The sequence below is a fragment of the Sinocyclocheilus grahami genome, unplaced genomic scaffold (genome assembly GCF_001515645.1).
Source record: "Sinocyclocheilus grahami isolate Dianchi unplaced genomic scaffold, SAMN03320097.WGS_v1.1 scaffold393.1, whole genome shotgun sequence".
Taxonomy (NCBI): Eukaryota; Metazoa; Chordata; class Actinopteri; order Cypriniformes; family Cyprinidae; genus Sinocyclocheilus; species Sinocyclocheilus grahami.
The window spans coordinates 924,429-948,358 of record NW_015505572.1 but is presented as its reverse complement, the minus strand read 5'-3'; the positions used below and the strand labels follow the sequence as shown (position 1 = coordinate 948,358).

At 39.6% G+C, this 23,930-nt stretch overlaps 1 protein-coding gene across 3 annotated transcripts; it reads left to right on the top strand.

Annotated features, from left to right (window-relative positions):
- The first annotated feature begins 2,896 nt into the window (after nucleotides 1-2,896).
- Nucleotides 2,897-23,700, top strand: LOC107550265 (protein Wiz-like). 3 transcript variants are annotated; one of them, XM_016231515.1, is made up of 18 exons: nucleotides 2,897-3,131; nucleotides 3,657-3,811; nucleotides 4,866-5,043; nucleotides 5,387-5,471; nucleotides 5,612-5,766; nucleotides 5,881-7,368; nucleotides 8,934-9,395; nucleotides 9,527-9,895; nucleotides 13,962-14,105; nucleotides 14,439-15,008; nucleotides 15,174-15,239; nucleotides 17,813-18,199; nucleotides 18,313-18,828; nucleotides 18,959-19,495; nucleotides 19,838-20,049; nucleotides 20,184-20,475; nucleotides 20,569-20,731; nucleotides 22,004-23,700. In XM_016231515.1, exons 2-18 carry the CDS (start codon nucleotides 3,707-3,709, stop codon nucleotides 22,332-22,334), a joined length of 6,060 nt encoding a protein of 2,019 aa, XP_016087001.1. In that variant the 5' UTR covers nucleotides 2,897-3,131; nucleotides 3,657-3,706; the 3' UTR covers nucleotides 22,335-23,700. The 3 variants fall into 3 exon arrangements, with proteins under 3 accessions (XP_016087001.1, XP_016087000.1, XP_016087002.1); XM_016231514.1 differs by having other exon boundaries at nucleotides 3,631-3,811; XM_016231516.1 differs by lacking the exon at nucleotides 15,174-15,239 and having other exon boundaries at nucleotides 3,631-3,811; nucleotides 17,747-18,199.
- Nucleotides 23,701-23,930: the final 230 nt, after the last annotated feature.

Genomic DNA, 23,930 nt, shown 5'->3' with positions numbered 1-23,930 from the left:
AACAAAACGCCGATCACGAATTAGAAGTGCAAACCGAGGATTTGCAAAGAAAAATGTCAGAGGATTTCGATATAAACCAAGAGGAGACTGGTTTTCCTTTGCTAAAACTCCTCTTCCTTTGCTCCTATAAACAAACTCGCGAGACTAGCATATCTCAGAGGCGCGCGCTGCGCATACATGCTGCATCATCCGCCGGAACAGCTTCCGCGTATGACAGATAATGGAAGTGAGAGAAAAGTGTTTATTACGTTTGAAATATGGATATTTTTCTTACAAAAAGGCATGGATTCACTACAGAAGGCCTTTATTCACCCCGGTGAGCGGTGTGAGGCACGTTTATTATGAATGCGCGCGCTTTATTTGACGACTTGTGGGACTGTTCAACTGCAACACCTGCTTGACTGCAATGATAGAGCTTGGAATAGCCAGGACCATTTTTAATATAACTCCGCCTGGATTTGTCTGAAAGAAGAAAGTCATATAAACCTAGGATGCCTTCGAGGTATAAACACAGTCAAATTTTCATTTTTGGGTGAACTAACCCTTTAAGGAAAAAAAAAATCCATCCTAACTAATGCTGTAAAGTATACAGGGAACTATAATATTATAATATTACAGGTTATAATATTAGATTACTATAATATTACAGGTTAAAATTAACAGCAGAAATGATATTTAACTGCTATTTTCAGATATAAATATTACACTCAAAAACTGAAATGTCTGTATACAATTCATTTGCATACAAGGTAGTTTTCAACATGGTTTGTTAGACAACATTCTGTACCATAAAGCCCTTTCAACTGCATTTCATGTGCTGAGCAGAATTATTGCAATTTAATTTCTAACGTTTGAAATATGGATATTTTTCTTACAAAAAGGCATGGATTCACTACAGAAGGCCTTTATTCACCCCGGTGAGCGGTGTGAGGCACGTTTATTATGAATGCGCGCGCTTTATTTGACGACTTGTGGGACTGTTCAACTGCAACACCTGCTTGACTGCAATGATAGAGCTTGGAATAGCCAGGACCATTTTTAATATAACTCCGCCTGGATTTGTCTGAAAGAAGAAAGTCATATAAACCTAGGATGCCTTCGAGGTATAAACACAGTCAAATTTTCATTTTTGGGTGAACTAACCCTTTAAGGAAAAAAAAAATCCATCCTAACTAATGCTGTAAAGTATACAGGGAACTATAATATTATAATATTACAGGTTATAATATTAGATTACTATAATATTACAGGTTAAAATTAACAGCAGAAATGATATTTAACTGCTATTTTCAGATATAAATATTACACTCAAAAACTGAAATGTCTGTATACAATTCATTTGCATACAAGGTAGTTTTCAACATGGTTTGTTAGACAACATTCTGTACCATAAAGCCCTTTCAACTGCATTTCATGTGCTGAGCAGAATTATTGCAATTTAATTTCTAATAACTATTGTCATTTGCTAGTAATTTTGTTGCAGGTTCTGATGGAAACCTGTACGAAGGCGGAGGCTGGAATTGGGTCGGTGCCCACGCTTACGGGTACAACTCCATAAGCTATGGCGGTTTCATTGGAGATTATACCTCCACCCTCCCCATCAAGAGTGCGTTGGACATGGTGCAGTACGACTTCACAAGCTGCGCTGTGAACGGAGGCCGACTGTCCTCATATTACAACTTATATGGACACAGGCAAGCTGATTCCACAGAATGCCCAGGAAACTCCCTCTACCGTGAAATCCAGGATTGGGCTCATTGGGAGGTTAAAAAAATGGTTGATTCTTGGGATTTATTGTATTTATGAAGTTCTGACTTCTCAAAACGCTTTGTGGTAACAGTTCAGACAATAACGGTGTCTCTGTGTGTGTTTCTCTGCTTTTCTCTACAGAGCTATTTGCCTTGATGACTGTGGCATCAACAATGAACAACTAATTGAGTCTCTGGAAAACAGTACATGTATTACATCTATCACTAATAAATGGATAATAAAAATCATATTTATTGTTTATTTTTTTCACATGACATGAGAAATGAATCTTGTCAAGTAATTTAAGGCAAACTGGCAAAATCAAACTTTCCTTGAATTATTTTGGTCAAAAGAAAAGTTCCTTTACAAAATGATAGTTCAAGTACATTATTCTGATCACATCAACTATTTTTACATTGTTAGGATATAATCAGCAAATGTAGCCTAGCTAAAATGATTTTGTTTATTCACAAAACTAACCATGCTGCGGTTAAAGTTAAAACAGTGTTTTTAATCAATTCACCATAAATGCAGCTTGATTTTACTCATATATTTTTAATATTTCTAAACTTTATATTAAATAATTGCAGAGCTTTAAAAGTTCTCTAAGGCATTTTCGTGCTAAAATATGAGTAGTTACACTATTTGCGCATATTAAAGCCATCTATGTACATGACTGAACATTGCTAATGTTTAGACATATAGAACAGATGGACATATTATGATTAGCCTAGTCTATCATGCAAGTGACTGATTTTACACATTCATATAGCAGAACTAGGCCTATAACAGCTGACATTTAAAAATCGTATAAAAACATATGTTATGTATAAATACTACATTTTTACATAAAAATATGTTCTATTTTACAGTTGTATATGTTTAATGTGTATTTAAAATGATTAAATTATTATACAGTTTTGAACTGTAGCATTTTACATTCTTTTTAGTCATAAAATTAATGCCATTTTGTCATCCACGGGCTTTCTGTACTGAAGTAGTCCGCGCTCCGCACCGCGCACGCAACAACGCCGCTGTTAGCGCACTGATCAGGTTGTCGTTCATCTCTCAACCTGCTGTGAAAGAGTTACAGCGTGGCTGATACACAAACTCCTTTCCCCTCCCCACCAACGTCACCATCCCTCCGAAACTAACAACATGGAGTCCGGTGTTTAGAGTGCAAAAGGCGGTCTTCAGCGTTTGCTAAACCTACATGCTTTTCCCGGTGCTCCTGAGGGAAGGCAGCGACGCTCCGGGACGCATAAAGCGCAACGCACACATGCTCTATAAGCGTCAGTGCGTGTGTACCACTTGAATCCATATAAGACATGGAGAGCGCGATGTGATTGGACGCAGAAGATTCCAAAGACAGGCCGCTTTCCGTGAGTGTTGCACAATTCCATCCTCGCCGCACACATCCAGAGAGATGTTTAACAGATTGTGTTCCTGGAGAAGGACGGCGTTTGCTGATAGTCCAGTCTTGACATCGCAAGTTACAAACGCATGCAAACTGCATAGACGAGCCCCATTATTTCGGGAGCCGGTATATTTTTCCCCCCAGTAAAAACGGCCTCCTTCGATATTATCAGCATAGGAAATGAGGCACGATAAAATAGGTCAAGCAGAGTAACACTCCTCAGGAATTAAACGCAAAGATTTTAGTTATTAAAATGCGCTCTTTCAAAGGTTGGATAGGACAGAACACTATAGCTAATTAATCACCAAATTAACCTCTGGAGTTTATTTACATCTTGCAAGTTTTCTTCTAATCTAGAGGTTTTCTTTAAAGACCCCATAATAATTTGACTTTTGAGGCTTCAGGTCCATGTCTATGCTTGCATAAGGTCAGATTGCATCTTAGTTGTTTGTATTTTTGTCCAGAAATGGAATTGCTCTTCATAATGTAGGACAGGAGAGGTGGACAGCAGTTGCACCCAAGCAAGTGCACCAGGGGACCATGGAGCCTGAGGAGGATCTCTCGACCAGGGACCCCCAAGATCTGATGTCCAGCCAAGGGCTACTGCCTTCAACATCCACCTCCTTACTCAGCTGCACATTCCTGGTATACTCAAGGCACCTACCAGTTCACCTACTTATAATGTGCCCTAAAAATATGTATTCTTTTTGTGAAGAAAAATACATACTTTTGAGTATGTAGCGTAGTAGTAGACAAGCTTTGGGACATACTAGTTCATCATAATTGTGTTACTTAGTTACATGCATCTGTTTAAACTGCCCTGTCAATCATCTTCTCACAGTTAAAATCCTCCACATTAAGTTTCGTTTAATTTCCTTCCATATTATAAATGAAGCAGCATGTTGATCTGCCAGTCGCAGGTCTGTTGTGCCAATCGCTCTCATGTGTTTGCATTATGACGCATTTATATCCGCTATGTTTGTAGTTTTTTTTGTTTTGTTACTTTTTATTTGTGTTTGTACTGTAGATACTAATTTCAACATTTATTTAAGACACACTAATTCTATTTTGGAATAATATTATTCAGGAAGGATAGTATGCAATTTGGGACACAGCATTTAACTCCCCTTTTTCTTTTTGGATTAATTTATTCACTTTTGCAATGAAAGAAGAAAACAGACGTAGCTTATAGAAAATAAACATTATAACTATACTATAACTATAAAATAGAAAATAAACTCCAAAAATTTAAAGAGTCCAAAATTTTCGTCCGAATTTTTCGCACGTTAAAAAATAAATACGACCTCACGTTGTGTCAATCATGTTTACACACTGCCTCCGAAACATTCATCCGTCATAAAATCGGATCAGGTTCGATTTTCTGCGTTTTCGCGTCCGTAACAAGCATTTTGATAGGAAATGATGACTAATACGACAAAAAAATCTTTAAAAAACGCATACGAAAATTTCAGACTCAGTGTGCAAGGACCTTTACTCTATGAATTTAAAAACTATGTGGGAGACATTGCTTTGATACAGTTTAATACTTTTTAATTATATTTTACAGTGATTATATACATTTTTGATTCCTATATTTTAACAATCAGTGTACATCTGTGTGAGAATCGTGCAACGTTTTATTTCTTCCCTAAACAGAACTATGTAATGTTGGACTTGTTTCAACCCTCTGAACTCACAGGGGGGGTTATTGCATTGTGATGACATGGAGAAGGGTGATGGAAATGGAGATTCAGATGGTCCAAAATGCTTTTTCCCCACACTGGAGCATTGTAGTAAAGTACAGAGAAGTCCGCGATCTTCAGCCTTCCCCTCATCTCTCACATGGGACTCGGACTCGGAGAAAGAAACCTTGGACGGTAATTGTCTCTTTAGTTCATTCTTACTTTCAAATCAGTGAAAAATGCATGCCTGAGTCATACACTCAGAAAAAAAGGGTACAAAAGCTGTCACTGGGGCAGTACTTTTTAAAAAAGTAGCAATATGCACTCTTTAAGCTTTTGTACCTTTTTTACTAAAAGTGTAAGAAACTCAGACCGACTAGAAATGAGAATCTGCAATGATTCAGCAAGTTTCAGAACTATTCTGTGTTTGTACTGTGAAACTCGTCTCTCTGTGAACAGTGTTAATGGTTTGTCTACATGCTGTAAATATAACTGTGAGTCTACTGCTTTCTGTGTGGATTCCAATGGTTTATGTCAGAGGAAGAACTTCAGCACTTTTCTAACCCTCATGGTCTGGCTGCTCACAGCCCAGGAAGTCCCACCTCTGGACAACAAGAAGACAGGTGAGATACAGATGCTCATTCGGAAAAACAGGTTTATAGAAAAGTGCATTCATCAAGTTTTTTTTTTTACATTGAAGGGTTTGATGGAAATAGATATTAAGCTGTAACCTATTCATCAATTTTTATCCTTATGCTTGCAGATTTGACATTGATCCATGCCAAGAACCTGTGAAAACCAAGCATTTATTTCTTGAGAAGATCCCACCTGCCCCCCTGAAGGTGGAGAATCAAGGAGATGTTACATACAAGGAGACGAAAACTACAGACAACAGCCTATCTAAACGTACAGCAAAACGTAAAAAAAGCTTGAAGTACCTCAATGCATGTTTTGATTCATGTCAATAACACCCTGTCATATATATAAAAAAAACTACTTAAGTCAATAAAGCCTTTTGCTGTTTACTTGCAGTGGAACAAGACAAAGTGAGCCATCTACCAGATACTACACCAAAAGAGGGATGCCAAAAAGACAAGAAAGATGAGCAGAAAATGCTTAATAGTAGAGGGCGAGAAGAGAAGATCACCAAAGAGCCAGATGTATACACCTTCCCAGGAGACTCTGAGCCAGAAAGTCCACCACCTGGACCTTGGGCACACTGCACCTTCATTCAACGCCGAAGAAAGAAGAGGGCCATATTGAGGCCTTTCTCTGGCTTAGACACTTGGCATAGCACAATGGGAGCCGGCAGGAAGACCAGAGAAAAACCCTCTGGAGCAAAGGAGCGTAAGAAAACCACAAAGGTTGGGGAAGGGATGTTTGAATTTAAAAAGGAAAAGGAAGAGAAGGTACAGGGAAGACAGAGGTCAGTAGTAGAGCACCAACTGGATGGAGACCTCTCACAAGAGATATTTACATGTGTAGCATGTTGCATTTACTTCAAAAAACGCACCCATCTACTTGAACACATGCAAGAGCATGGCCAGGTTGGTAGATCTGGGAAGAAATGGCAATGTGGAGAAAAAGACTCTAGGAGTGGACATCTTAATAAAAATGCTTTTGAATGTATAGAGTGTGGTCTGGAGTTTGTAGACGAGGTACTCCTGCTAGATCATCAGCGATGCCATGAGGAGTCACGGCAGAAAATCCTTGAAGAGATTGGAAAATTAAAAGAGGGGGATAAGCAGGTGGCAGAGCAAGCCAGTTGCAGTAAGGCATCAGAGCCAGCCTACCAAGAGTCAACAGATGTTAGTCAGTTTGTGTGTCTTAAGTGCAATTTTAGCTCTGATTTGCCTCAAGAACTTGCTGAGCATGCCAAGACACACAACACTCGAACAAGAGCTGGTGTCTATCGAACCTCACCCCGCTTTCAACAGAAGTCCTGCAAGAAAGGACAAGTTCAGTCCTCTGCAGATATTACGTCAACTCTTGTCACATCACCTCTCAACAAGAGGTACCCCATCCGGGCATCCAAAAAATCTAAAGAAACACAGCCTGAAAGTGGCACTTCACAGGTGGACTCTAGTTCGTTGTCTTGTCAAAGTGCTTCTGCAACCCCAGGAGAGGCCACAGAGCAACATGATAATACAACTCTGCATGAAAATACAGAGCCTGCGGAGGAGTTGAGACAAACAGAAGAGCCCAGGGCAACTGTGGATAATCCTGTGGAAGAGAATGTTCCACAACCTCAGCATCTCATGTCATCTCTGCCAAATCCCAGGGCTGCTCCGCGGCATAAGGATGTGGCATTCAAGAGTATAGGGAATAAACGCTCAGTCCGGGCTGCGAGGGGTAAACTGGGGCGCACAAGAGCGAGTGCAAGACTAGATCCTAAGTCCACCCTTACTCCCGTTATGAAAAAACAAGTCCAAATCTCAAACCAGACCGAAGATAAGTGCCAGAAAGAAGACATTCCAACACCAGAACCAGAACATGATCCAAAACAAGACTCCAAAACAGGTAAGTCAATAACAGGTTATTACACCAAGACAAGTCAGTGCGTAGCCTTGTAGCTAAACTGGCAAGGTGGTAACAATGGCAAGACTTCAGTGCTCAAAGAACAGTAATATACACACTGTATACAACTTGAATGCCCTAAAAGTTGCTCAGATACATTATACTTACCAGTGCAACATTTACATACTGAAAAAGAGAGGCTGAAAAATGTAATCAACTAATGATATATTTACTACTAAATTGTTAATGTATTTTCAGAAAGGTCTGCATTTTTCATCAATTTCTCACCATCTCTTTATAACATTGTCACATGAAATAATACTGTTATTAACCACCTCAATAGAACAATGAGAATTTGCTTTCAAAATTCCAGTTTCATATAGGCAAAATCTGAATAAATACATTACCTGTAACGTCTTTTGTCTTGTAGTGACGCATGTATATGTGTGTGTGCACTACATGTATTGTTGTGTTATTGTGATGCCTGGATTTAATGTGCCAGAACCATCCTTAAACCAATATTTGTGTAGTGCAACTCCCTGTTTGAGTGACCGCTGGTTAAAGGAGTGTAGTGACTCTCCCCATTCCATTGGCCAGTTATAATTGTGAGGTGTTACTTCCTGTTCCATTGGCCGATGCTCACTATTAGCCACTGTTGGTGGTGTACAGACTTTCTTTCTTAAATTTTTATTGTAGGAGAATAACCTCCTACAACCCAGTTAACCCAGTCAGTGGCAATAGTCATTAAGGACTAATACTTGAATGGAGGGCAAATGGCAAGCCTTGAAATTCTAGAAGTTCACTTGAGTCATGCTTGGCCATAAACTTGGGGAAATCCCAGGTTTCACCCTGGTCTGAACCTGGTCCCTTCACCTACAGACTCTGTGGAGGTACCTGCCCTGGCCTTGCAGCTGAAGAGCAGCTTCTCAGCCAGCCTCCAAGGGGCAGCAGAGAGCCTGTGGTTGCTTAAGGGGCAGCAAGCCCAGCTAAGAAACGAGTTACCCCTCATCCACATAGAGTCTCTCAGCTCTGACCTCCAAACTCCCCTCTCATGCAGCAGGGTGATGGGTGAGTGATGAGCAGAGCCACAGAAATCTTAAACGGTTGCAGAGTAGCCAGGCCAAACTGTTCCTTTTATATACAATGAGCCCAAAAATGAGAATTATGTCATAATTTACTTACCATCATGTTCCAATCCCATATGACAATCTTTCTTCCATGGAACACAAAAGGAGAAATTCTGACGGACATTCACAACACTTTTTACTTTTTTGGAGCAACTTTTGTTGTATAGAAAAAAGTAGCATGGACATTCTTCAAAATATCTTGTTTCATGTTTCGTAGGATGTCATTCAAGTTTGGGACAACATGAGAGTGAATAAAAGATAACAGACTTTCCATTTCGGTCAACTATTCCATTAACTCAGCTTGTCACCATTATCATTGCATCCCACATACATTTTGTTTGCATTTAACCATTAAATTGTGCAATACTGGTCTTGATTGTATTTTTCTTTTTATAACTGTTGAACACTGTAACACTCCACATTAACCCCACCCCACCCCAGAGACGGAGCCACCTGCCAGTGATCCTGATCTCAAAGCCAACTCCTCCTCGCCAAAAAAGAACAGCAAAAAGCTTGAACCACAGGAGGAGGAACCCAAACTAAAAAAAGGAGACACATCTGATAGTCAGGAGAAGAGCAGAGAAGACACACTTGTTGCTGCAAAACTAGAGGATGATGATGATATTGATGATGACGAAGATGAAGAGGATGTTGTTAGTCGTCTTATCGATGCATTAACTGAGGAAGATGATGAAGATGATGATAGAGAGGGGTTGATGAAGAGTGTGGAAAGAAAATGCCCTTATTGCCCAGATCATTTCCATAATGGCATTGGACTAGCCAATCATGTTAGGGGTCACCTGAACAGAGTGGGTGTCAGTTACAATGTTAGGCACTTTATCTCTCCGGAAGAGGTCAATGCCATTGAGAAGAAATTCTCCTACCAGAAAAAGAAGAAAAAAGGTGAGGATGCTTGTAAATGTAAATGTAACCTTGTTAATGTTTATTAACTTGATGTCTCATTAAAGTTTAATTGCCTGCTACACAGAACCAAAGGCTTGTTTTGACGCTCTTCTCTCCATTGCTACCTCTAGTTGCCAACTTTGACCCGTCGACCTTCAGCGTAATGAGATGTGAATTCTGCAGTGCCGGCTTTGACACCAGAGCTGGTCTCTCCAGTCATGCCCGAGCCCATCTCAGAGACTTTGGCATCACCAACTGGGAAGTCACACTTTCTCCCATTAATATTCTTCGAGAGCTTTTTGCCAAGCATCCAGATCTTGTTCTACCCACTGCACCCACTCATACTCTCCAGTCAAGTCAAGAGCAAAACTCTGATGAGGAGCAAGAGTGCAGGAAATACATGAAGGATGAGGAGAACATGACAGTAGAACCCACCACTCTTTCTTCTGACTCTCCAAAAAGCCACTGGAAGGAAGAGCACAATATAAGTGAACTAGAGGGTAAGTGGATGGGTTTTACTTCTGCTTGATTTTTCAAAAACGTTGTAAAATTAAGTCACGAGTCATATCATAGTTCTTACTTGCAAATTTTTTTTTATTAAATAAATATATATATATATATATATATATACAGTATCTCACAGAAGTGAGTACACCCCTCACATTTTTGTAAATATTTTATTATATCTTTTCATGTGACAACACTGAAGAAATGACACTTTGCTACAATGTAAAGTAGTGAGTGTACAGCTTGTATAACAGTGTAAATTTGCTGTCCCCTCAAAATAACTCAACACACAGAGCTCTGGTGAACTCCATGCCCAAGAGGGTTAAGGCAGTGCTGGAAAATAATGCTGACCACACAAAATATTGACACTTTGGGCCCGATTTAGACATTTTCACTTAGGGGTGTACTCACTTTGTGGCCAGCGGTTTAGACATTAATGGCTGTGTGTTTGAGTTATTTTGAGGGGACAGCAAATTTACACTGTTATACAAGCTGTACACTCACTACTTTACATTGTAGCAAAGTGTCATTTCCTCAGTGTTGTCACATGAAAAGATATAAAAATATTTACAAAAATGTGAGGGGTGTACTCACTTCTGTGAGATACTGTATGTGTTTTGCTTAGTCTTGTTGTATGTTAGCTATAGTTTAATTTATTAAATCCCTTATATTCACAATTTATTGTCTCTGTGTGCTGCTCACAATTCGGGGTCACTGAACATTGAATCTTGCTACATACTAAATTACTGCTAGTACTGCATAAAGTAGGAAAGCTATTGTTCCTTGGCCAGGAAAATAATCTTTCCTTGAATTGATAAATGATAATATTGTCTGCTCGGTGGACGAACAGATCAAATAATTGTAATATTGATTCTGCTACAGTTAATTCTAAGATCTAATCTACATATTTATTAGTAATTATAACCAGTTATAATTAATTATAAATATTTCCCTTTTGAGCTAATTTGCTACACCACAAAGAACCTTTCAGTGATCAGTTCTTAAAAGAACTATTTTTCCCCAGTGTGAAGAATATTTGATTAAGCTGAAGAAACTTTTTCCACTGTAAAGAACCTTTTTCAACGCTTTTAACAATAATGGTTCTTTACTGGCATTAATGGTTCCATCCATGGAAACTTTCCGTTTGATAAAAGGTTATTTATAGTGGAAAAATGTTCTTTAGATTATTAAAATGTTCTTCAAAATGAAAATTTGCTGAATGTTTAATCCAAGATTTAGATGAGTTTGTAGAAATGTAGCATTGCATCAGTGTCTCAGCAATGGATGCTCTGCAGTGAATGGGTGCCGTCAGAATGAGAGTCCAAACAGCTGATAAAAGACATTTTTAACTAAAATACCATAGAGTCCATAATCCATAATAGCGCTTCCTCCAGTGAAAAAGTCCATCTGTTGTCTCTCACATATGTGTTTAGAGCTGTTTAAACGCTGCTTGATCTGTGCAGATTTCTCTCCTGATTCACACCAGAACACTGACTCACTGGAGGAAGAGTTATTATGGATTATGAACTCAATGTTCAAATTGATTGAGATGCACCTGTGTGTGTGTATATATATATATATATACACACACACACACACATATATAAGAAGTATTTAAGAGTCTGCATTATTTTTGTCACTACTCAAATGCAAGCTTTTTTGTACAAATGGTCAGATGTTCTTTGATTCTACTGAAGCACAGGATGGTCTTTGAAACTTTGTAAAGTCATGCTGGATAATAACTTAAGGACCTATTACACAAACTTGTGGAGTCCATGCTAGTGCATGCTGTTATCAAAGCAAAGGGGGATATAGAAAATGTATTGTTTAAAAAAATATATGAAATTGAAAGGCATAATATAATTGGTTTTGGAAATGGTTGTAGGCCTACTGGATTAGCAAAAATGCAAAATCTCGAGTGGGCTCAGACTGGTTTCACTTTTGATCTCTGTTTTTTTGTTTCTCGGTTATTTTTTTCTTGATGTTTAGATGTTTTAACTCGCTTTTCAAAGGTTAACAAGGCAATACAAAGTGTGTATTACTTACTCGTGCTATTGCTTTTATATTAAATAGCCTTTACCTGATCTGCTTTGTGGTCAGAAGTTCAAAATAAACTAAAGGAAACCTCAAAAGCTTGTGCATGCCTAGGGGTTTTTGTAATGCTGCCAGGGGCAGAGTTGTGAAAGCAGCTGTAAAGCTTTTTGTATGGTGCAGAACACTTTCTTAATGCAATCTTCATTAATGTAATTGATGTCTGGCATTTAATACTTTGCCTAGTCTCCGCCTTTATTCGGTTCGTCACGCCTTGGTGCCTTGGTGCATGTGTGCGGGGCAAAATGGCTGCTTCCATCTCCCCGCAGACACAAACAATAGCGGAAAAATTGTCTGACTGTCTGACTGTTAATAGGTCCGATGCGCTGCAGCCGCTGAATGGTGAGTGCATGCACTTCCACGCCGTGCATGGGGATGCGTGAGAGATGCATATGCTCGGAGCTTCGCCACTTTTAAAGCTTGCATGGCATGCAATCGTGTTAACATTTAATTAAGCTCCTGTCATACCCGATGTGCGTTTTAAATCACTGATGCCAGGAATGGTCCAGTTACAGAGTGCACGTACGAAAGCGACTCATTCCCCTGCTGCCTGAACAGTTTTCGATCTGAAAAGTCACAATATGTGACATGTTGCGCTCAGGTGCTTAATAAAGGCAGTTTTTGATGTCCTGTCAAAATGACGGCTTCTTTTTTCAATGCATAGCCTGTCTTTATGATTCTCGAAATTAGGCTGAGTCTTCGCCATTTTACTTGAGGTGCTTTTTTAAATGTTGAAATGGAGCGCGCCAGCTCTTTTTTCTTGGTTATTTATTTTTTTCCTCGCACTTTCACAAAACATTTTGAAAAGAAAATGTCAGTGCTACTTGTTTTCTTTTACGCTTGAATAAGTTATTAAACGGTAGATTTTCGTGTTTAACATATTACATTTAATGTATTTTTTCCCCTCTTTATTGTCTGGTTATTTCATGGAGTATGCCATTACAGTGAATTTTCATTTTCAGTCTGAGCAGAAAAAGGGCTGATGTTGCTAGAATTGTGTCTAGGACAGATCAAATGACAGAACAGAAACGCCCACCGCAGGAACGCGTTCACAGCTTATTATATTGAATATGCTGAGAAGAGCAAGACCAGCAGGAGCTTCAAAAGAAAATCACTGTGTGCTGCTTGAATGTAGACCTGCTGAATTTACCTCTGGAGTGAATAAAGTATCAGTCTGTATGTTCATCTAATAGTTAGTCTCGAGAAATCAAAATTAAACAACTTTAAGTCAGACAAACCTGTTGTTTTATAATCTATTTGGTTGCTGTTAGTCGCATCACTAGTTATTTTTCTAGTTTTATCGCCAGTTTGTCCATTTTAAAAACTCACAGTCATTAAGTTTAATTGCTGCCAATAATTGCAATCAAAGAGCCGTGAAAGTTGTGTGCAGGACAAGATTTAGCAGGGTGCTGGCTGGGGTGGGCTATTCCCCCTTTTAACATTTTCTCTGTGCAATATGGTGCTTGAGAGAGAGAGAAAAAAAGAGGTAGAAATAGTTGTTTAGTCACAGATTAATTTGTTACATTTATGGCAAAAGAATAGGGAGACTGTAATGTCATTTTTGGACCAAAATGATTGGAAATTGTACAGTGTATAATCTCAAAGGAAAATAATTTATGTGAATTTTAAGGGCTATTAGAAGGTTGAAATTATTTATGTTCAAATTCTTTCGCTGAAATTGACATCAAACTATATATTTTGTGATGATTTTGTGCCTTATAAATTACTGACCCCATAATAAGGAAAATATTTAGCAGATGTATTTTAACAGATAATCTTACAGATTCACCTGGCCAGGTAATTGAGCATAAATTGATTAAAAATATTTTTATTTTATTTATTCTGTGCATTAGATGAAGGTAAAGCTAGTTACAGTTTGTTTAAAGGAAACATTAATTTGAGACCTTGGTGGGTTTGACTCTACAATTAGCGAATTAAAAAACGTTGTCTCTGTCTATGCATATACAGATGGGGAGGAGGCAGAGGATGGGGAAGAGGGAGAAGAGGAGGCCCAAATGCCTGTTACAGATAAATTAGCCGCAAGTCCAGGAGAAAAGACCCTGTTCTCTATTGAGGAACAAAGCCCTGAATCCAAAGAGACAGACGCTATGGGTAATATGAATTTTAGTCTTTTAATCTACTTTCAAAATAATAGCTCACCCAAAAATCAAAGCTCCATCATCATTTACACACGTTGTGATGTTTAAAATCTGAGAATATTCTTTAAAAATTAATCTTTTGTGTTCCACATAAATTCATAAGGGTTAGGAATAACCTAATAGTGAGTAAATATAGACAGAAATGGTAATTTATGGATGAAGTAATCCTTTAAAAACATCTGAATTTCAACTCTGCTTAGTGAATAAACTGAAAAAATTTGGTTTGAAGTCCCATCTATCAAAATGCATAAGGTAGGTCCTGAATCACCATTTCTCTGTTTTCCAGGCTCTAACCTGTTGAAATGTGAGTTTTGTGGTGCTGCCTTTGAGACACGTCGTGGTTTGTCTAGCCATGCCCGCTCTCACCTACGCCAGCTCGGCATCGGCATGTCAGAGAACAGTGGCGCACCCATTGATCTCCTCTACCAGATCACTAAGGAACGCTCCATTGATGCACACTTCACTAGCACCTCCCCTACTGTGGAATCTCCTAAGAAGCTCCAGCACCATGCCCCTATTGTTCCTATACTTAGCCCCACAAAAGATGTTGAAACTGAAGAAGGACTGCTGGACACCAAGCCCCTTGTCCCGTTCTCTATTGCAGGTTCCGCTATTAAAGTTTCCTCTTCCCCAACTACTCACTCTGCAGCTGGCTCCCTGCCTTCCTCTCCATTTGTAAAGTCTCGGTCCCCTTCCCCAGTGCTGAGAAAGGCTCCCATCTCTTCCCTCCTACCCGTGTCTTCCCCACTGCGATCCCAGGAGCATAAGACCTTAGGAAAGAACCAGTCAACAAACCTCTCCAGTCCGAACAAACCATTCTGGGCACCGCAAGAGTCGGATGCCCCATTGAATCTTAGTAAGAAAGCATTTAATGTACTAAATACTAATAAATAATTTCAACAAGTTGTTTGTGATTTGTTTTTGTTGTCTTGTGGTCATCAATTTGGTCTTTTTGCGTGTATATTGTCTGTCCTTTTTACAATCTCTTTAACTTTTCTGTTCCTCTCACACTCCTTTCTAGCGATGGACATGGACTCTAAAGACATTATTTGCAAGTTGTGTGGTGCGTGGTTTGAAACAAGAAAAGGCCATTCTCGAAATTAGGCTGAGTCTTCGCCATTTTACTTGAGGTGCTTTTTTAAATGTTGAAATGGAGCGCGCCAGCTCTTTTTTCTTGGTTATTTATTTTTTTCCTCGCACTTTCACAAAACATTTTGAAAAGAAAATGTCAGTGCTACTTGTTTTCTTTTACGCTTGAATAAGTTATTAAACGGTAGATTTTCGTGTTTAACATATTACATTTAATGTATTTTTTCCCCTCTTTATTGTCTGGTTATTTCATGGAGTATGCCATTACAGTGAATTTTCATTTTCAGTCTGAGCAGAAAAAGGGCTGATGTTGCTAGAATTGTGTCTAGGACAGATCAAATGACAGAACAGAAACGCCCACCGCAGGAACGCGTTCACAGCTTATTATATTGAATATGCTGAGAAGAGCAAGACCAGCAGGAGCTTCAAAAGAAAATCACTGTGTGCTGCTTGAATGTAGACCTGCTGAATTTACCTCTGGAGTGAATAAAGTATCAGTCTGTATGTTCATCTAATAGTTAGTCTCGAGAAATCAAAATTAAACAACTTTAAGTCAGACAAACCTGTTGTTTTATAATCTATTTGGTTGCTGTTAGTCGCATCACTAGTTATTTTTCTAGTTTTATCGCCAGTTTGTCCATTTTAAAAACTCACAGTCATTAAGTTTAATTGCTGCCAATAATTGCAATCAAAGAGCCGTGAAAGTTGTGTGCAGGACAAGATTTAGCAGGGTGCTGGCTGGGGTGGGCTATTCCCCCTTTTAACATTTTCTCTGTGCAATATGGTGCTTGAGAGAGAGAGAAAAAAAGAGGTAGAAATAGTTGTTTAGTCACAGATTAATTTGTTACATTTATGGCAAAAGAATAGGGAGACTGTAATGTCATTTTTGGACCAAAATGATTGGAAATTGTACAGTGTATAATCTCAAAGGAAAATAATTTATGTGAATTTTAAGGGCTATTAGAAGGTTGAAATTATTTATGTTCAAATTCTTTCGCTGAAATTGACATCAAACTATATATTTTGTGATGATTTTGTGCCTTATAAATTACTGACCCCATAATAAGGAAAATATTTAGCAGATGTCTTTTAACAGATAATCTTACAGAATCACCTGGCCAGGTAATTGAGCATAAATTGATTAAAAATATTTTTATTTTATTTATTCTGTGCATTAGATGAAGGTAAAGCTAGTTACAGTTTGTTTAAAGGAAACATTCATTTGAGACCTTGGTGGGTTTGACTCTACAATTAGCGAATTAAAAAACGTTGTCTCTGTCTATGCATATACAGATGGGGAGGAGGCAGAGGATGGGGAAGAGGGAGAAGAGGAGGCCCAAATGCCTGTTACAGATAAATTAGCCGCAAGTCCAGGAGAAAAGACCCTGTTCTCTATTGAGGAACAAAGCCCTGAATCCAAAGAGACAGACGCTATGGGTAATATGAATTTTAGTCTTTTAATCTACTTTCAAAATAATAGCTCACCCAAAAATCAAAGCTCCATCATCATTTACACACGTTGTGATGTTTAAAATCTGAGAATATTCTTTAAAAATTAATCTTTTGTGTTCCACATAAATTCATAAGGGTTAGGAATAACCTAATAGTGAGTAAATATAGACAGAAATGGTAATTTATGGATGAAGTAATCCTTTAAAAACATCTGAATTTCAACTCTGCTTAGTGAATAAACTGAAAAAATTTGGTTTGAAGTCCCATCTATCAAAATGCATAAGGTAGGTCCTGAATCACCATTTCTCTGTTTTCCAGGCTCTAACCTGTTGAAATGTGAGTTTTGTGGTGCTGCCTTTGAGACACGTCGTGGTTTGTCTAGCCATGCCCGCTCTCACCTACGCCAGCTCGGCATCGGCATGTCAGAGAACAGTGGCGCACCCATTGATCTCCTCTACCAGATCACTAAGGAACGCTCCATTGATGCACACTTCACTAGCACCTCCCCTACTGTGGAATCTCCTAAGAAGCTCCAGCACCATGCCCCTATTGTTCCTATACTTAGCCCCACAAAAGATGTTGAAACTGAAGAAGGACTGCTGGACACCAAGCCCCTTGTCCCGTTCTCTATTGCAGGTTCCGCTATTAAAGTTTCCTCTTCCCCAACTACTCACTCTGCAGCTGGCTCCCTGCCTTCCTCTCCATTTGTAAAGTCTCGGTCCCCTTCCCCAGTGCTGAGAAAGGCTCCCATCTCTTCCCTCCTACCCGTGTCTTCCCCACTGCGATCCCAGGAGCATAAGACCTTAGGAAAGAACCAGTCAACAAACCTCTCCAGTCCGAACAAACCATTCTGGGCACCGCAAGAGTCGGATGCCCCATTGAATCTTAGTAAGAAAGCATTTAATGTACTAAATACTAATAAATAATTTCAACAAGTTGTTTGTGATTTGTTTTTGTTGTCTTGTGGTCATCAATTTGGTCTTTTTGCGTGTATATTGTCTGTCCTTTTTACAATCTCTTTAACTTTTCTGTTCCTCTCACACTCCTTTCTAGCGATGGACATGGACTCTAAAGACATTATTTGCAAGTTGTGTGGTGCGTGGTTTGAAACAAGAAAAGGCCTCTCGAGTCATGCTCGTGCCCATTTGCGCCATTTTGGGATTGAGTATTCAGAATCCAAGGGCTCCCCCATTGACTTACTCAATCGGTTCATCTTGACTGATGATTTTAAGCACAGAGCAAATTCTTTTCTCTCAAACGGTCCAGAAGACCTGAGGTCCCGCAAGACATCCCTCTTACCCTCCACTTCCACTTCCCCTAAGAGATCTCTTCACTCCAGCCCTGTCCTATATAAAACAGCAACCTCTTCTTTGAGGACAACAATTGGCTCCAAAGCTACCTCCTCTTCTACCCACCCCTTATTGGGCCCACCCCCAAAGAAGCTGAAACCCTCCTCGTTACAGGTCCTTCGTTTCAGTAGTGGGGAAGTGATGTCCTTTCCTATAGGTAACAACTTTTATGTGTTTTTGCATGTCATTGTCTATTGTTTACATCCTCAATTATGTAAGGTAATTTACACACCTAAACTGACTTAAGTCTGATAAATTGTTCTCTACCAGAGCCGATGAAAGACGTGGGCTGTGAATTCTGCGGAGAACTTTTTGAGAACCGCAAAGGCCTCTCCAGTCATGCTCGCTCCCATCTGCGCCAACTTGGGATCACCGAATGGTCTGTGAATGGCTCACCTATTGACACACTAAAAGAGATTATAGTCCGTCGAGGCCTACCGTCTATCATACCTCTGAAGTCCCCCAAATCCCCCTCCTCTTCTCCGAGTTCTGGACTGCCTCGGACCGCAGTCCAGTCCTCTTCCCCACCAGGTAATGTGCTTGGGCGCCTGCCTTTCCATTTTGCCCAAACTCCAAGCCATGACCAGCCTGCTACCCACAAAATGTCTCCTTTGACATCTACTACCAGTTCTTCCCCAACCGTAGAGCTGATTAAACCGAAACCAGAGCCTGAAATTGTAGAGGTTACCATGAAAGGATCAGACATGGGAGTAAATGAAAGCTACAACCCAGAGCCACTACATTCCAGTTTAAACACTTCAGATACTGTTTATCCAGTCAACTTGGGTATGTTTTTCTGTTTTCACACCTGTGATATATGTTTGTTTGTTTACACTTAGCATTTTCAATGATCTTAATGGATGACTGAATCCCTCCCACATCAATCTGTAGTCTTTTTATTGTTTTCCTCCTACAGTTATGACTCAGGAGAAGGAACCTTCCCGTGATATTCGCTGTGAATTCTGTGGCGAATTCTTCGAAAACCGCAAAGGCCTCTCAAGCCACGCACGTTCTCACTTAAGGCATATGGGTATCACAGAGTGGTCTGTGAACGGCTCGCCAATTGACACACTGTGGGAAGTCATGAGGAGACAAGGCACTACCCCTGCATCTGTTGCCTTGGGAATAAAGGAGGAACCGGGTCAGGATGGTGGGATTTCATTGAACAGTCCAGGCTATCAGTCCTCTGCCCTGTCCCGCAAGTCACCTCTTAACCTGCTCCACTCTGGCTCGCGTCTTCATAAGCATGGTCTGGGAAGTGTTGCCTTGTCCTCCACCTCACCTGTGGGGAAGATTTTTGGAGTGCCTCCTCTGAAGAAGAAGGTGCTGGTGGAGGAGGGACAGCCAGGAGAGAGAGCACTGCTCATCCAATCTAAAAACTTCTCGCCTCCCCCACAGGACTATTCCTTTAAGGGTAAAGCCTCAGTGGAGAAGCATGTGGTAGGCCACATGGGTAAGGTTATATTTTTGCCTGACTCCTTATTTGGTTGTTTTCCATGACAATGTTTGAAGACTATTTGTAGTGCATTGCCTGTGTTGCTTCCATGTTTGCAGAAGAATGACTCTCAAATAAATAAAAGACCCCAATTCAGAATTCCAATACTTAAAATAGATTCAATCATGTCAGTGGTTATAAGTGAAAAATTATATTAAAACTGACCCAATCTTTAGATGTTTCTGGTCTTATTGTGAACTACTCATTGTTTGCATGTTTGGCACAATATTTATTGGTTTCCTTGTTGTGCGAATAGTCTCAAGAACAATGTGACTTCATCTTTTTGTTTTTCCTTTTCAGATGCCAGTTGTGAACTCTGTGGATTCTACTTTGAGAACCGGAAGGCACTGGCCAGTCACGCTCGAGCACATTTACGACAGTTTGGCGTGACTGAGTGGTGTGTAAATGGTTCGCCTATCGAGACGCTGAGTGCCTGGATACGCAGCCGTCCACAAAAGGCAGCAGAGATGCAGCAAAGTTATGCACAAGGAGCCCGCTATGCCCAAAAGAAAGTATGAACGCAACTGGAACAATTTAGTGATTCTTTACTACCCTGCCCAGTCATTGCAATTCTGTGGTGTCTTGCTGTGAAAATTTGAAAAGCTTGCTTTTTAATATCAATTAAAATGGCTGTAATCTTTTGCAGAGGTGCAGTTCCACTCTCTTACCATCCTGTGACTCTGACTCTACAACTCCTGTTTCCCAAAAGCCCGCTGTGGCCAAATGGGCATCTCTCACTTTGCCTCAAAAGAGAGCAATTGGACGGGATGTCAACAGTTGCTCCTGGGGGTTGTCATCACGGGGAACTGACGCAAAAAGCAGGAGTGGAAGTTCCACTCAGCATGGCCTTATTCCACAGCCTGGAGATCATCATTCCAATAATGCACTTCCACATGCGCAGGTGGCGCATAGTGAACTCAACGTGCGTTTGCCACGAGGTCTGAGCACATCTTCACCTCGATCTCTTCCTATCCCTTTTCTTCTATCTGCCTGGAAAATTATACCTAAGCTACCAATTTCTTTCTCTTAAGGATTTGAGAGACGGCCACTTAAACACCCATCACATGCTGAAGGAGGTGAGGGAGAGAGTGGTCCCCCAAAGCCTCGCTCCAGTACCGTTCCTGCCCTTGTGCCAAAGCCCCCCTCCACCCCACTGGTTAGACTTGTGGGTAAAATTTACTCACTCAAGTGCCGGTGAGTTGTGTATATTCTGTACTTGGATATTAGATCTGTTCCATAACCTAGTGAGCTGCCTTGATATCTTGACTGCCTACTAGCATGCTAACCAAAAAGGAACCTTGTAAGTGTTCTGTTTTAGAACAATCTAGAATGGTGGAAATTCCATGTGCTACGCAAACAGCACTTCTCACTGGCCCGACTTGCAACTAAGGCTACGTTTACAGTAGTGCGAATGTGGGCAGCCACGCCATTGTTTTTAAAAGTTTTCAGTTTACACTGAAACCCAACCTCTGAGTTTTCAAACGAAAATGGGGTCTGTTGCATTTTTGAAAGTCTCAGTTTTTGAGGATCGAAAATGCCGGAGTAGTGTAAACAACAGGCATACCATAGCAAAAGTTATACATTTTAAAACAAAAACTCACTAGTGTAAACGTAGCCTAATTCCAGTTAGCAAGCATGTTGCTAAGCTAATAACATGATACGGCAATAAATATAAAGAATGTATAATACACATAAATACTGGATAGACTAGTCCACTTTTTAACATATTTGTTTTGATACTTTTCTCTGTTTAGTAAAATATATTTATAATGACATTATCTACAATTGTAGCAACTCCATGTGGCAACAAGCAGTATTCTTACATCACTCAGCTCTCAGTTAATGTTAGCGTGTTGGTATATTTGCACTATTAAGCATAAAAATAAATATTGCACACATTAAAGTGACCTTAAAGTGTGATCATTGGTATTTATTATTAGAGCTATTATATTAATTGTATTTATATATTATTTTTATTGATATGTTTTGCTAAATAAAATTATATATAATTACATAATTCAGCATTTCTCTCAACTCATAAAATATTTCAAATTTTATATATTTTTTCAGCCTAAAACTGTGTCTTTTGGAACAGTCTTTGTTATGGGAGCATGTCTATGTTGCCTTAAAATGTGAAGCATATTGTTTATCCAAGCAATATTTATGTCCTAGTGCAGTGGTTCTCAAACCTCTCCATGCACCCCTAGCACTGCAAATTTTGTATGTCTTCCTATATCTGACACACCCACTTCAGGTATTGCAGTCTCCACTAATGAGCTGATGAGTTATATCAGGTGTGATAGATGAGGGAGACATACAAAATGTGCAGGGGTGGGGGTACTCCAGGACAGGTTTGAGAACCACTGTCCTAGTGCATTTTGGCATCTAGATAGTATGTTTAAAATAGCTGTAAATGTGTACGTCCTCAGAGCCAATTGTCATTTATTTGTAATTCATTTCTTTTAGGTTCTGTGACGTGGAGTTTCACGGCCCTCTCTCCGTACAGGAGGACTGGATCAGGCACCTACAGCAGCACATTCTCAATCTTAACTACAACAAGACTGCTTCACCCGCAAACGTCACTCTCGCCCAAAGTGACACTCCTGATCCCAAGCCCCTAGTCTCAGCTGCTACCTCCACGTCAGCTACGACCACAGCTCCCACCACGACCCTGTCCACGCCCTCCCCAAAGCCCACAACTATGCCCACATCAGCCTCCACACCTACACCCGCCCCCAGCCAAGCCTCCGCGAGGCGGCCGGCCACAGCAGAGCCAGTTCCTTCTCCTGCTAATTAGGCCATGTGTCCTTTCTACATATGTATGAGATGCCATCATCTTCACCAGTTATTTCCATGATTTGTTTCTGTATTACTCATCTTTGATTATTTCAATCTCTGATCAAAGGGAGAGATTTTTCGAAAAATCTCAGCTAGCGACCCACTTATGCTGACCTACTTCGCAAGCATCTGTTATGATTCAGGCGTGAGGTAGGTGTGTTGCCATGACAGTTCTCATCTCCCTTTTGTCTCGCAAGGATGGACTGTTATTTATGAACAAGAAAAAGTCACAGTATAATGCAACTTTTCAGTTGTTTTGTGGATAAGCTTTGATTGTTTCGAAAAGCAGAATGAGTATGTGGTAAGTTCAGTTCAGTAAGCTATTTGGCCCTTATGCCCACTGACTAATATTTGTTGTTTAAAATGAACTCAAATCTGATTAGCTTACCAAATGTATTCTTAAATTGTCGGCAAATCAGAGAATTACAATCAAAAAGGCACATATATAAAGCTCAACCTTAAATGGTTTTACTATGAAGGACTTAAACAAAAGGCCTTGACCCTTTTGAAACAAAGCTTATCTGTTTCTAGCATTTGCAAGTTCACAGTTTGTAACTGTTTTAGCTGTGATAATTGACTACAAGCCTGCACTGCCATGCATTTATCAAAAGATACGAGACGTTCGTTTTAAGCAGACACAGATGGGTTTGTGTCCAAACGGGACATGCCTTTTCTTTTCTGCAGTCCCACTGCAATCTAGACGTTGATAATCTCAGTTGAGTCTTGCCACTTAGAGTTGATGATCAAATTTGTCTGGAACCGATTGCTGCTAAATATTTAAATAAGTTAAGCACACTTGGTTAAATGCATCGTTTTAGCACATGGCCAACAAAATGAGCATGCAAATTCTGTCATGCCTTCCAGTTGTATTCAACCATACGTATTTATGCCTTTGTTGCTTTTTTTTATGGCACATTGTTTTGTAGCGCGTTTGCACAAGCTTATGTGATGCTTTGCATAATGCTTTGATGAATCCGATCCTAGATCGCTCCATTTCTCTCCATTTAATTCTGTGCTTGGCACAAAGTAAACTCTAAATGAAACAGTCGACGCAGCTGTCTAAAAGTCTTCTTTGCTGCTTTATAAATGATACTTAAGCTTTCTGAGAAATTGCCTTGGAACAAGTTGATGGCCCGAAGTATTTTATGCTCATAAAAGTCACTTTTTTCCCAGATGCATTTCAAGAGAACCCAAATTATGGCTCATCTGAATGTTGAACGAACTGAAATATTTGGCTACACTATATTTGAATGTTTCACAAGAATAAAAGGTTAATGCACTTTTATCTGCGAAGAATTAAGGAGTGTTTGTGTATATACCGTGTATATATATATATATATATATATATATATATACATACAGTGGGCTCATCTGAATGTTGAACGAACTGAAATATTTGGCTACACTATATTTGAATGTTTCACAAGAATAAAAGGTTAATGCACTTTTATCTGCGAAGAATTAAGGAGTGTTTGTGTATATACCGTGTATATATATATATATATATATATATATATATACATACAGTGGGGAAAAAAAGTATATAGACACCCAC